The sequence below is a fragment of the Eubalaena glacialis genome, chromosome 2 (assembly GCF_028564815.1).
Source record: "Eubalaena glacialis isolate mEubGla1 chromosome 2, mEubGla1.1.hap2.+ XY, whole genome shotgun sequence".
In the NCBI taxonomy this organism is placed as follows: domain Eukaryota; kingdom Metazoa; phylum Chordata; class Mammalia; order Artiodactyla; family Balaenidae; genus Eubalaena; species Eubalaena glacialis.
The window spans coordinates 50,462,371-50,476,869 of NC_083717.1; the positions used below are offsets into that span (position 1 = coordinate 50,462,371).

General features: G+C 44.3%; 1 protein-coding gene across 2 annotated transcripts in view; it reads right to left on the reverse strand.

Annotated features, from left to right (window-relative positions):
• The window catches only part of IGF1R (insulin like growth factor 1 receptor), a 305,438-nt gene that overhangs the window by 240,443 nt on the left and 50,496 nt on the right, over positions 1-14,499 (reverse strand). For both annotated transcript variants that reach the window (XM_061179987.1, XM_061179986.1), the window contains exon 2: positions 1,197-1,742. In XM_061179987.1, coding sequence (XP_061035970.1) covers positions 1,197-1,742 — 546 coding nt within the window. The remainder of the gene's footprint in view (positions 1-1,196; positions 1,743-14,499) is intronic.

Sequence of the window (14,499 nt, forward strand, 5' to 3'; positions counted from 1 at the left end):
TGCTCTTCAAAGCAAGCATCCTTTCTCTGCTTCCACCCTGGCTGGCAGGGAACTGAAACAATGTTACTTGTGGGGTCTGGCCTTTGGTTTGTTTATTTTACACACCTCAGGGTTTAGGCAAGCCTACCAGTTTGGGATTTCTTGGCTCTCCATGACTAGCTACAGTACATGGGCTCCTTGGGTCTCTAACTGGCCCAGCCATTAAACAGCTATTTATAGCTACCACACTGCCTTCCAACCAGTGAGGGGAACCCTCCTGGCCAATAGACCTAAACATTGCTGAAAGCAAGAAGACAAAGGCCCAGAGTCACAGTTCAATACCCAACAACCCAGCGCTCAAGGTATCGATCACAATCAGGCAAGAGTTCAGTTATACTCAAAGGAAAATAAGCACACAGCAGATGAATAAACGAGAATCTTCCAAATACCACCACCTGACCCCCAAGAGCAGTAAACACATTGCAAAGTTCTTTCACTAAGTGATTCACAAGATTTGCACAATTCTTCAAGAAAGAGGTAGAAAAGAAAGGAAGCAGAAGCCTGGGGTGTACAAATGAGCTCGCTGTATAGCTACCTGCAAGGTCGGCCTGAACCTGGGACTCTTGGAAACTGATCCAGAGTTCCCCTGCCCCCACCGCCTTGGCTATGCTCCATCATAAACCAGGACGCCCAAGCACTGTAACGTCATCACTAAGGACCGAGGACGGGGTGCGGGTCACCACTTTCACAGGATGTGAATTAGCCTTTACCTTTCCTTTATTCCACAATATTCCAGGGGTACTCACGCTAAGGAAGCCCTGCGTTACCAAAAAACATCCTTTCACCCAAAGGATGAAAGAGCTGATACATATGCAGCCTCCGACTGCCAGGGCTTAGGCACTTTCAAGCACACCAGGTCACCTTTCTCATCAGAAATTCAAAGCAGAAGTTCCTCAAGCCTCTAGCCCAGGAGTGCAGTGATGGTTTCTAGTGTGTGACTGGAATGGTCTGACAGCAGCCGGGATGGCCTGCAGCCAGGCCACAGCCCTGCACCTACCAGTTCCCAGATGCAAAAGGAAGCCCTTCAAGACCCCACATCCTAATTGCAATACAGCCGTACCCACCCGTCGGAACCACGCATTCAGAAGAGGAGGGAGGGCGGGGGAGGCGGGGTAGAGAGAAGCGGGAGGGGAGCCACAGTCATATCCTCATCTTACTTTTCTGACAGCGGTTCGTGGTCCAGCAGCGGTAGTTGTACTCGTTGTTGATGGTCGTCTTCTCGCACAGCGGCTTCTCCTCCATCGTCCCCGGGCACAGGTCCCCACACTCCTTTGGGGGCTTATTCCCCACGATGTAGTTATTGGACACGGCATCCAGGATTAGGGACCAGTCCACCGTGGAGAGGTAGCAGAGGTCAGCATTCTTCTCGATCCGGATGGCCCCACGGGTAATGTTTCGCAGGTTGTAGAGCCCAATATCCTTGAGGTTGGTCATCTCGAAGATGACCAGGGCGTAGTTGTAGAAGAGCTTCCAGCCACGGATGACTGTGAGGTTGGGGAAGAGGTCGCCGAGGCTCTCGAGGCCAGCCACGCGGAACAGCAGCAGGTACTCAGTGATGACCGTGAGCTTGGGGAAGCGGTAGCTGCGGTAGTCCTCAGCCTTGGAAATGAGCAGGATATGGAGGTAGCCCTCGATCACCGTGCAGTTCTCCAGTCGCTTCAGCTGCTGGTAGTCGTTGCGGATGTCGATGCCTGGCCCACAGACTGCAGGGAGACAAGAGGGGAGGTCGGGACAGGTCTTAGTTACAAGGAAACCACTTTTTAAAAACTATTTCCCAACCCACAACATGACCAGTTTCCAGGAAACCTATATTATTATTAAAGAAATAAGACCCCATTCTTTACTGCTGACTGCCTTAGGAGTGGCTGCAGGTGGGCGATCTGGGGAGCTCAGCAGCCAGCTATCCTTCGGGAAGTGCCCAGTCTGGGCCAGATACAGTGCAACACGCTCACTGCCGCGGGAGATGCCATCCCCATCCCACCGATGTGCAAACCACAGCTTAAAGCCCAGGGCCACACAGGAGCACAGGGGAGGGTCAAGGTTGCAACCCAGGCCTGACTGCACAGCTGCCAGGCCGCACACTCCCCCCGCTGCTGCAGAGCGTCAGTGCCCTGCACCTGAACACACAGCTCGGCAGCCAAGGGACAACAACTTACTCCTGCAGCCAGCCTCAAAGGACACCATGCAGCATACACACTGGAGAACAGTCACTGTGACCTGGAAGGTAGGGACCCCAAGAAGCACGCTCCCATGTTTCCTACCACCATTTGACGTGGGCAGGTGGCCTTGGGCTCTCCCCAACACTGCATGAGTGTAGATAGGAAGGCTAACTTAGCCGCAAGATAAGAATATGTGATTTATATGAATAAAAGAGGTATCCAATTCCAACTTTAATAAAGTGTTTTCTTAAGAAAGTATGCTTCCTGCAGAAAGTTAGGTAACAGATAGCAAAAAGATAGTAAAAATCATCAATAATCCCAACATCCAAAGATATCACTACCTATGCCAATTATCATTTCTCTATAATTTAAGGTAAAGGAAATTGGACAATAATATAATGTTTTCAAACATACTTCCTTCATTTCATGTGAACATTTTACCAAGTCATTGCCTTTCTACATCATCATTTTAAGAAGGAGTAATTCTAGGATATGAATATGCACCATGAGTTCTTTTCTTTTTAAACCAATCTCCTATTGTTGGATATTTAGGTTATCTCCATATTTTCACATCATAAACAACACTGCAGTGGACATTCTCTGCAGATATTCAAAACTATTTTCTTAGGATAAATCCCTAGAAGTAGAATTGCTGGGCCAAGGCATTTGCAGATTTTAAAGGCTTTTGATAAAACAGCCTCAATACTGGAAACTTTTTTTTTTTTTTTTAATTCTAGACATACACACAAAGAAAAACCCTTGGTTACTATCCTCTCTTAAAACTTAATAATTCCCAAACCTTCCATTACAGCTTCTCAAAGTGACGTTTTCTGATTGATGTAATTTGTTAATTTGTGAAGCACCCAACATGCATGGCACTGCAGGAGATGCAAAGAAACCTCAGAGGCGGCTCGTGGTGGAGGCGGGAGCTGAGACCTGTGATAAACAACTGTCAGGCGAAGCAGGAGGTGGTCGGTGTGTGCACACTGCAGGCCCACTCTAGATGTGTGTGGAACTAAGCAAGGCAGACGGGAGTAGCCTTGGAGCTTCCTGCAGAGAGATGGTCCTTTCCATCACAGCACCAAGGGGCACTGCACACGCACCAGCTCCTGAGGGATAGGTGGGATTTAAAACTGGGTATAACATTCCAGAGGCCAGAGAAAAGGCAGAACAAGATACATTCAAGCGGCAGCCAATCTCATGGCCAGGGGTGCAGAGGAGAGCAGAAGAAGTGAGTCCAGCAGAGCTCAAGTTATAAAGGATCACAGGTGGGGACGGGTACGTTCATCTCAAGAACGAGGCCCCTCTCAAGACTCGTGGGTGAGAGAGAAGGCTAAGCAAGGTGGTTTTTTTTTGGAGAAGTAATCTGGTGATCGAGTGCAAGACAGAATCAAAGCGGAGTAGATGCGGGAAAAGGGAAGAGAGTCCAGCGGGGGTTACAGCCACTGGTGGAACCTGGAGAGAGGCAGTGGGAGAGGGGGAAGTGGGGAGACCCCGGGCTGAGAAGCAGGCAACGTGTGAGAACCTAGAACTGGAAACTTCATTTGGCCTAATTTCCTCCTTTTACTGATGAGAAAATGAAGCCTCTCAGACAGAGAAGAGGATGGGAGAAACCAGCACTCTGAGAACATCCACAGTCAGCCAAGAGGCTGTGCTGGAAGCTCTGGATGCATCAGTGTGCTTCATTTCCTGCAATGCTCTCAACAGTACCTCACATTACGTAATCCCATCACCAGCTGGAAGGTGAGGAATTCGATTTGAGGAGTCAAGTAGTTCACATAAGGTCACATACACAACACACCAGCCCCTTCAGAGCCAAACTTGACATAATTTTTGGAGAGTTCCATCTCTTAGCATCTTCACCAACCGGTTACCTCCAACCCACTCCAACTAACCTTCTGCCCTGGTCATGATACCAAATAGCTTAGCAAAGCCTCCAATGACATTATCAAAACCAAGGACAGGGATTCTGCCAGCAGCCTTCGTTTGGGCTGCAACTCTTCCCAGAGTCTCCAGCCTGCTGGCCTACTACATCAGATTTTGGATTCACCAAGCCTCCACAATCACAGTCTTGGTGCTCCAGCCGGCTGTCAGGCCTGAGCCTCTGAGGTGGCAGAGCCGAGTTCAGGACATTGGTCCACCAGAAACCTCCCAGCCCCACGTAATAACAAACGGTGAAAGCTCTCTCAGAGATCTCCATCTCAAAGCGAAGACCCAGCTCCACTCAATAACCAGCAAGCTACAGTGCTGGACACCCTATGCCAAACAACTAGCAAGACAGGAACACAACCCCACCCATTAGCAGAGAGGCTGCCTAAAATCATAATAAGTTCATAGACACCCCAAAACACACCACCAGACACGGTCCTGCCCAACAGAAAGACAAGATCCAGCCTCATCCACCAGAACACAGGCACCAGTCTCCTCCACCAGGAAGCCTACACAACCCACTGAACCAACCTAACCCACTGGGAGCAGACACCAAAAACAACGGGAACTATGAACCTGCAGCCTGCAGAAAGGAGACCCCAAACACAGTAAGTTAAGCAAAATGAGAAGACAGAGGAATACACAGGAGATGAAGGAGCAAGGTAAAAACCCACCAGACCAAACAAATGAAAAGGAAATAGGCAGTCTATCTGAAAAAGAATTCAGAGTAATGATAGTAAAGGTGATCCAAAATCTTGGAAATAGAATGGAGAAAATACAAGAAATGTTTAACAAGGACTAGAAGAACTAAAGAGCAAACAATGATGAACAACACAATAAATGAAATTAAAAATTCTCTAGAAGGAATCAGTAGCAGAATAACTGAGGCAGAAGAATGGATAAGTGACCTGGAAGATAAAATAGTGGAAATAACTACCACAGAGCAGAATAAAGAAAAAAGAATGAAAAGAATTGAGGACAGTCTCAGAGACCTCTGGGACAACATTAAATGCACCAACATTCAAATTACAGGGGTCCCAAAGAAGAAAAGAAAAAGAAAGGGACTGAGAAAATATTTGAAGAGATTATAGTTGAAAACTTCCCTAATATGGGAAAGGAAATAGTCAATCAAGTCCAGGAAGCACAGAGAGTCCCATACAGAATAAATCCAGGAGAAACACGCCAAGACACATATTAATCAAACTATCCAAAATTAAATACAAAGAAAAAATATTAAAAGCAGCAAGGGAAAAGCAACGAGTAACATACAAGGGAATCCCCATAAGGTTAACAGCTGATCTTTCAGCAGAAACTCTGCAAGCCAGAAGGGAGTAGCAGGACATATTTAAAGTGATGAAAGGGTAAAACCTACAACCAAGATTACTCTACCCAGCAAGGATCTCATTCAGATTCGACGGAGAAACTAAAACATTTACAGACAAACAAAAGCTAACAGAATTCAGCACCACCAAACCAGCTTTACAACAAATGCTAAAGGAACTTCTCTAGGCAGGAAACACAAGAGAAGGAAAAGACCTACAATAACAAACCCAAAACAATTAAGAAAATGGTAATAGGAACTTACATATCGGTAACTACCTTAAATGTAAATAGATTAAATGCTCCAACCAAAAGACATAGACTGGCTGAATGGATACAAAAACAAGACCCATATATATGCTGTCTACAAGAGACCCACTTCAGACCTAGGGACACGTACAGACTGAAAGTGAGGGGATGGAAAAAGATATTCCATGCAAATGGAAATCAAAAGAAAGCTGGAGTAGCAATTCTCATATCAGACAAAATAGACTTTAAAATAAAGACTATTACAAGAGACAAAGAAGGACACTACATAATGACCAAGGGACCAATCCAAGAAGAAGATATAACAATTGTAAATATTTATGCACACAACATAGGAGCACCCCAATACTTAAGGCAAATGCTAACAGCCATAAAAGGGGAAATCGATAGTAACACAATCATAGTAGGGGACTTTAACACCCCACTTTCACCAATGGACAGATCATCCAAAATGAAAATAAATAAGGAAACACAAGCTTTAAATGATACATTAAACAAGATGGATTTAATTGACATTTATAGGACATTCCATCCAAAAACAACGGAATACACTTTCTTCTCCAGTGCTCATGGAACATTCTCCAGGATAGATCATATCTTGGGTCACAAATCAAGCCTTGGTAAATTTTAAGAAAATTGAAATGGTATGAAGTATCTTTCCTGACCACAACGCTATGAGACTACATATCACTATCAGGAAAAAATCTGTAAAAAATACAAACACATGGAGGCTAAACAATACACTACTAAATAACCAAGACATCACTGAAGAAATCAAAGAGGAAATCAAAAAATACCTAGACAAATGACAATGAAAACACAACTCAAAACCTATGGGATGCAGCAAAAGCAGTTCTAAGAAGGAAATTTATAGCAATACAATCCTACCTCAAGAAACAAGAAACATCTCAAATAAACAACATAACCTTACACCTAAAGCAATTAGAGAAAGAAGAACAAAAAAACCCCGAAGTTAGCAGAAGGAAAGAAATCATAAAGATCAGATCAGAAATAAATGAAAAAGAAATGAAGGAAACAATAGCTAAGATCAATAAAACTAAAAGCTGGTTCTTTGAGAAGATAAACAAAATTGATAAACCACTAGCCAGACTCATCAAGAAAAAAAGGGAGAAGACTCAAATCAATAGAATCAGAAATGAAAAAGGAGAAGTAACAACTGACACTGCACAAATACAAAGGATCATGAGAGATTACTACAAGCAACTATATGCCAACAAAATGGACAACCTGGGAGAAATGGACAAATTCGTACAAAAGCTCAACCTTCCGAGACTGAAGCAGGAAGAAATAGAAAATATACACAGACCAATCACAAGCACTGAAATTGAAACTGTGATTAAAAATCTTCCAACAAACAAAAGCCCAGGACCAGATGGCTTCATGGGCGAATTCTATCAAACACTTACAGAAGAGCTAACACCTATCCTTCTCAAACTCTTCCAAAATATAGCAGAGGGAGGAATACTCCCCAACTCATTCTACGAGGCCACCAGCACCCTGATACCAAAAGCAGACAAAGATGTCACAAAGAAAGAAAACTACAGGCCAATATCACTGATAAGCATAGATGCAAAAATCCTCAACAAAATACTAGCAAACAGAATCTAGCAGCACATTAAAAGGATCATACACCATGATCAAGTGAGGTTTATCCCAGGAATGCAAGGATTCTTCAATAAACGCAAATCAATGTGATAAACCACATTAACAAATTGAAGGAGAAAAACTATATGATCATCTCAATAGATGCAGAAAAAGCTTTTGACAAAATTCAACACCCATTTATGATAAAAACTCTCCAGAAAAGTAGGCATAGCGGGAACTTACCTCAACATAATAAAGGCCATATATGACAAACCCACAGCCAACATCGTTCTCAATGGTGAAAAACTGAAACCATTTCCATTAAGATCAGGAACAAGACAAGGTTGCCCACTCTCACCACTATTATTCAACACAGTTTTGGAAGTTTTAGCTACAGCAATCAGAGAAGAAAAAGAAATAAAAGGAATCCAAATTGGAAAAGAAGAAGTAAAACTGTCACTGTTTGCAGATGACATGATACGATACATAGAGAATCCCAAAGATGCTACCAGAAAACTACTAGAGCTAATCAATGAATTTGGTAAAGTAGCAGGATATAAAATTAATGCACAGAAATCTCTTGCATTCCTATACACTAATGATGAAAAATGTGCAAGAGAAATTAAGGAAACACTCCCATTTACCATTGCAACAAAAAGAATAAAATACCTAGGATTAACCTACCTAAGGAGAGAAAAGACCTGTATGCAGAAAACTATGACACTGATGAAAGAAATTAAAGATGATACAAACAGATGGAGAGATATACCATGTTCTTGGATTGGAAGAATCAACATTGTGAAAATGACTCTACTACCCAAAGCTATCTATAGATTCAATGCAATCCCTATCAAACTACCAATGGCATTTTTCACAGAACTAGAACAAAAAATTTCACAATTTGTATGGAAACACAAAAGACCCCAAATAGCCAAAGCAATCTTGAGAAAGAAATACAGAGCTGGAGGACTCAGGCTCCTGGACTTCAGGCTATACTACAAAGCTACAGTAATCAAGACAGTATGGTACTGGCACAAAAACAGAAACATAGATCAATGGAACAGGATAGAAAGCTCAGAGATAAACCCACGCACATATGGTCATCTTATATTTGATAAAGGAGGCAAGAATATACAATGGAGAAAAGACAGCCTCTTCAATAAGTGGTGCTGGGAAAACTGGACAGCTACATGTAAAAGAATGAAATTAGAACACTTCCTAACACCATACTCAAAAATAAACTCAAAATGGATTAAAGACCTAAATGTAAGGCCAGACACTATCAAACTCTTAGAGGAAAACATAGGCAGAACACTCTATGACATACATCACAGCAAGATCCTTTTTGACCCACCTCCTAGAGAAATGGAAATAAAAACAAAAATTAAGAAATGGGACCTAATGAACTTAAAAGCTTTTGCACAGCAAAGGAAACCATAAACAAGATGAAAAGACAACCTTCAGAATGGGAGAAAATATTTGCAAATGAAGCAACTGACAAAGGATTAATCTCCAAAATATACAGGCAGCTCATGCAGCACAATACCAAAAAAACAAACAACCCAATCCAAAAATGGGCAGAAGATTTAAATAGACATTTCTCCAAAGAAGGTATACAGACTGCCAACAAACACATGAAAGGATGCTCAATATCACTAATCATTAGAGAAATGCAAATCAAAGCTACAATGAGGTATCACCTCACACCAGTCAGAATGGCCATCATCAAAAAATCTACAAACAATAAATGCTGGAGAGGTTGTAGAGAAAAGGGAACCCTCTTGCACTGTTGGTGGGAATGTAAATTGATACAGCCACTATGGAGAACAGTATGGAGGTTTCCTTAAAATACTAAAAATAGAACTACCATACGACCCAGCGATCCCACTACTGGGCATATACCCTGAGAAAACCATAATTCAAAAAGAGTCATGTACCACAATGTTCACTGCAGCTCTGTTTACAATAGCCAGGACATGGAAGCAACCTAAGGGTCCATCGACAGATGAATGGATAAAGAAGATGGGGCACATATATACAATGGAATATTACTCAGCCATAAAAAGAAACGAAACTGAGTTATTTGTAGTCAAGTGGATGGACCTAGAGACTGTCATACAGAGTGAAGTAAGTCAGAAAGAGAAAAACAAATACCATATGCTAACACATATATATGGAATCTAAAAAAAAAAAAAGGTTCTGTAGAACCTAGGGGCAGGACAGGAATAAAGAGGCAGGTGTAGAGAATGGACTTGAGGACACAGGGAGGGGGAAGGGGAAGGTGGGACGAAGTGAGAGAGTGGCATGGACATATATACACTACCAAATGTAAAATAGATAGCTAGTGGGAAGCAGCCACATAGCACAGGGAGATCAGCTCGGTGCTTTGTGTCCACCTAGAGGGGTGGGATAGGGAGGGTGGAAGGAAGACACAAGAGGGAGGAGATATGGGGATATATGTGTACGTATAGCTGATTCACTTTGTGGTACAGCAGAAACTAACACACCTTTGTAAAGCAATTATACTCCAATAATGACGTTAAAAAAAAAAAACAACAAGGACAGTCCAGTCCTCATCTTACTTGACCTCTTCAGAGTCTTCTGGCCTTGTCTCCTTCTCTAGGGCCCTCTGATCCCACATACCCACTGTCCACCCTTCCGCTTCGACCTGACCTCTAAATGTCGGCCTCTGTCATTTCACGTGGGCAACAGGCTTCGTGTGCCGCCCCTACACTGGTTCATTCTCAGTGGCATGTCATGGTCCCGGAGCTCTGAGCTCTGCAGTTGAATATCCACCTGCCTACTCCATGGCTCCACTTAGGAGTCTGATAACTCATGTCCCCCACCCCCACCCCAGTCCGCCTCCCAAGCTTCCAAATTTGGTCACTGACACGCCCATTCCCTGAACTGCTCATATCAAAAACCAAAGAGTCATCCCTGATTCTCCTCTCCCCCCCATACCACATGGTATCCAGTGCAGCCACACATCCTCTTGGGCCTCATGCTTATTGAAATGTCAAACAGAGAAAGGCGAACACTATGTTCTCACTTATATGTGGAATCTAAAAAAGCCAAACCCATAGAAATAGACTAGAATGGTGGTTGCCAGGGGCCAGGGGAGATGTTGGTCCAAGGGTATAAACTCCCCAATAGGACTGGAGGAGCGAATGCACAGCTTGGTGATCATAATGAACAATACTGAATTATATACTTGAAAGCTGTTAAGAGAGTAGATCTTAAGTGTTAAAACCACAGATGTGCAGAAATCGCATTTTTGTGAGGGGATGGAGGTGTTAACTGACCTTATGTTGGTGATCATTTTGCCATGTATACATGTATCTAATCACCACACCATACACCTTAAACTTATGTTTATGTCATATTTTAATGTCAATAATATCTCAGTAAAGCTGAGAAAAATGGTCCTCCTGGCTCCAGCTCCCAAGCCTGTGGGAATCTCAGATGTTCTTCCCACCACAGCTCTTCAACTTCGCCATCCACTCCCCCCCAGGGCGTATCCACCCTCCTCAGGACCAAGCCCTGGCCTTTCTTCTCACGCTGACCACGCCCACTGCGACATCAGCTCCAGGAGGACAGGAAGTGATTTTCTATTTAGCTCACAATTCTATCTCCGGTGCCTGAAACAGCAGCTGTGCGCGGTCCGCACATCATTAACACACACGCACAGCGAGTGCCTTTCTCCACGTCCACCTGTCTCCATCCACCGCTCTCACTCTGACCTGAGCCACCGTCATCTCCAGCCTGGACAACAGCGACAGCCTCCCCAGAATCCAGCCCGCACCACCCAGGCCTTCTTCTACCTCTTCTCTAGTATGTTCTCACTCAGCGCACTTAGGCCCCCAAGCGCCTTCCTTCATCCCCTGCGGTCTGGGGTCCAACGCCCACCCCTCCTGTCACATGTCTGCCTCTTTCCCATCATGGGGCTCTGCATTCAAATGTCACCTCCTCAGAGCTTTGCCCAAACACCCTAGCTTCACCAGCACTCCCCCACTGCCTCTCCCTCCCTCATTTCTCCATTTCATCGATTTCAGAGCACTTTTCATGTCTGAGAAGTGTCAATACCTGAAAGGATGTGTTTAGCTGAGTGATCACTGTCTATTACCCACACTGAAAGCACAGGCTCTGCCCTGTTTGTTTACTGCTTTGTCTCCCAGGCCTAACGTCGGGCACACAGCAGCTGCAATAAAGATGTGCTGCCTGACTGGGGCCAAGGAAGCCTTGTACCCTGCTTCCCACCCCTGCTCCCCTTTCCTGAGGTGAAATGGAGAGAACAAGGTCTCCATCAGGTATTTGCCCCCAGAGGACTCTCCAAATCAAGACATACGACCCAGCTTCAGGCCAATGACTCAATGAGAAAGTCTTTTTTTTTCTTTTGTACTATTTATTCCTTCCTATGCCCAGTCTAAACATTCATATTCCTTCCATGCTATTATAAATTAAGTATATTAGTTTGCTCCTAAATAGTAAACAGAAGTTTTTATAGAGGGGTACTTGGATGCAATCTATTATTGTTGTATTCATACTGATATTCATATATTGATGATACTAGCAAGTGTTAGCATCAATAAATGTTTGCTATCATTTCCAATGGACCAGAAAATTCAGTACCCAGGGAAAGAGCATAAAGACACAAAACTAAAGTTTGCTTAAGTTTTCTATGGCCACCAAAACAGACACTAGGGAAGAATCCCTTTTACTCTGCCTCCTGGCTCCCCTCCACAGCCAGTATAGACCATTCCATTCACAGAGGCCACACTACAGGGCCAGAACCAACAGCTTCTTCAAACGAAAGAGGTGCCTCCACACTGGACACTTTTACCCCATTTATAGAAGAAAAGTAGGAAGAAACTACCCACTTATTCCTGAAGAAAAGACAAGCCCAAGCCACAAAGTGCAAGGCAGGACCCGACCGCCAGCCATTTTGGATTCCATGAGTGACAGTGTCAGTCTTCGGGGTGTTTTGTGATAGGAACTGAAGAGGGAAAACCCAGTTGGACCATTAATGATAGCACAGTGCTCGGAAGGCACAAGCCACAAACAGGAAAGAGAATACAGGATGCTTCATTTGTGCCGCGAAATAATACAAGCTTTGAGGGAGTGAGTATTCCACACAGTGTAGGAAGGAAAGGCATACCGTTGCTACTACTCATTGGTGATTAAAAGGCAATTGTAAAACACTGCTTCTCCCTTTTCAAAGCAACAGAGAGCCAAAGAACTCGCAAACCTTAGAAAAGGCACTGGCATGTGAGATTGCAGGCTGGCCTGCAAAGAATCATCGAAGCTCATGGAATTGAAGGCAAGCAGGAAGCAGAGGGGAAGAGCACAGCTGGAAGCTAAGGATGGGGGCCTGGGCAGCAGCCCTGAAGCCAGTGAACAGCAACAGCAGAACCGAAACAGACGGAGGACCATCAACGCAGGGAGCAGGGCGCGGTCAAGGGAGAGGACTGGAGGGGCCAGTGGTGGCCTGGAACCCAAGCCTGGCCACCTCGCAGGGAAGAAGGCAGGCGGGCGGGCAGGCCGGCCAGGGCCAGCAAGGGGGTGGGGTAGAAGTCACTTCCCCCAAAATACCATTTTAAATAGTCTTTCCATTGAAAGAAATACTATTCCCCCAAATTCCTAGGTATTTTTAAAACATCAAAAAGGCAGAATTTCTGCTCTAGGGACTTGAGTGAATGGCATAAACAAACTATACATCTTTGGAAAATAAATCCCTAAGAACTGCTAATATAAGAAGGGCTAATGAAAAGCATTTGCTAATGAAAAGCATCCTGACCTCAACGGGTCACATCCCTCCCGTCTCTAAGCCTCATTTTCCACACCTGCAAAATGGGCTGTTCATACCTACCCCACAGAGGCTGTCACAGAATCAGATAAGGGCTTTTGTGTTCCTGTCGATGGTAATAAGCTTGAGGCAATATTACTACATAAATTAAACATTAATAAAAACATTCATCCATTGTGTTGTCCCCACCTAAATATTATAATATATAAAAAAGGGGGGAAATGAGCAAAATTGTGGATTAGCCTTCTGACATCAATTCCATTAAAGAAGAGCAGAGGTAGTTATCTAATTAAAATGTTCTCCACTTTGATCAACTCTTCTTTAAAAATATGGGACATGGGACAGTCTTAGCTGTACTTGGAAATAAAAGACATCGGGAAGCATAATTAGCATCACTTTCCTGCAGGTCTACAGGCAAATAATGAAAGAAAAACATATTCGTGAACCAGTTGTCATCTCTGGTTCTGGTGGTAAAATCCAACATAACAAAACCGATGTCTTGGCCATCGGCCCAGGATAAGCGTTCCTTATTTCCCTTAAAATTAGCTCTTTGGAACCAATCACTTAGTACTGCAAAACTCCCTCTAGACGCTATCACTCTGTGAAAGCCACACTGATTCAAGAGATTAGGAGAGGACCCATGTGTAGCTGAGTTTTGTGCAAGGAGACATAGCAACCACCTCTCAAGCCAGTGGCAAGTAAAACAAAAGTTTTACTAGTCAATGAACAGGGCTCAGGAACTGCAAAGAAGGGGGCCCATGACTCCCCACCTCTGGGGAGATCAGGAAGCCTTCTCAGAGGAGGGGATCCCTGAGGATGACCTGAAAGATGAGCAGGGTCTTGCCAGGAAAGGCAGGCGGGCAGGGGGAAGGGGGGCACATACCTGGAGGTGGCTGGTGGCAGTTCAGGGGAACCCCAAGGGTATAGCCTGTGTGACAGGGAAGGAACAAGGGTAACAGCAGGGCAGATGCTAGAAAGCGGACTGAGACAAGTGCTCAGTAGGTCAATTTCATTTTGCAGGTTGAAGGACAGTCTTCAAAATCGTGAGCGTGCATCAGAACCACCTGGAGGGCTTGGTAAAACACAGAACGCAGGGGCCTGAGAACTTGCATTTCTCGTAAGTGCCTGGGTGATGCTGATCCTGCTGGCCTGGGTACCACCCTTTGAGAACTGCTGCCCCAGAAAATAATCCTTTAACCGGCCCCCTTACCTGTCACTACCCTCCCTGCCCACTGCATCTGCTATGTGGTGCAGGAAAAGCCTGTGCACCTATAGTTCTTAATGTGATCTTCACCAGAAAATCCCCAAGCATCCCATAGACACAATGTAGGAAGCACAGCAAAGCAGAAGGAAAAGGGGGTGGAGTTGGAGTGTCCC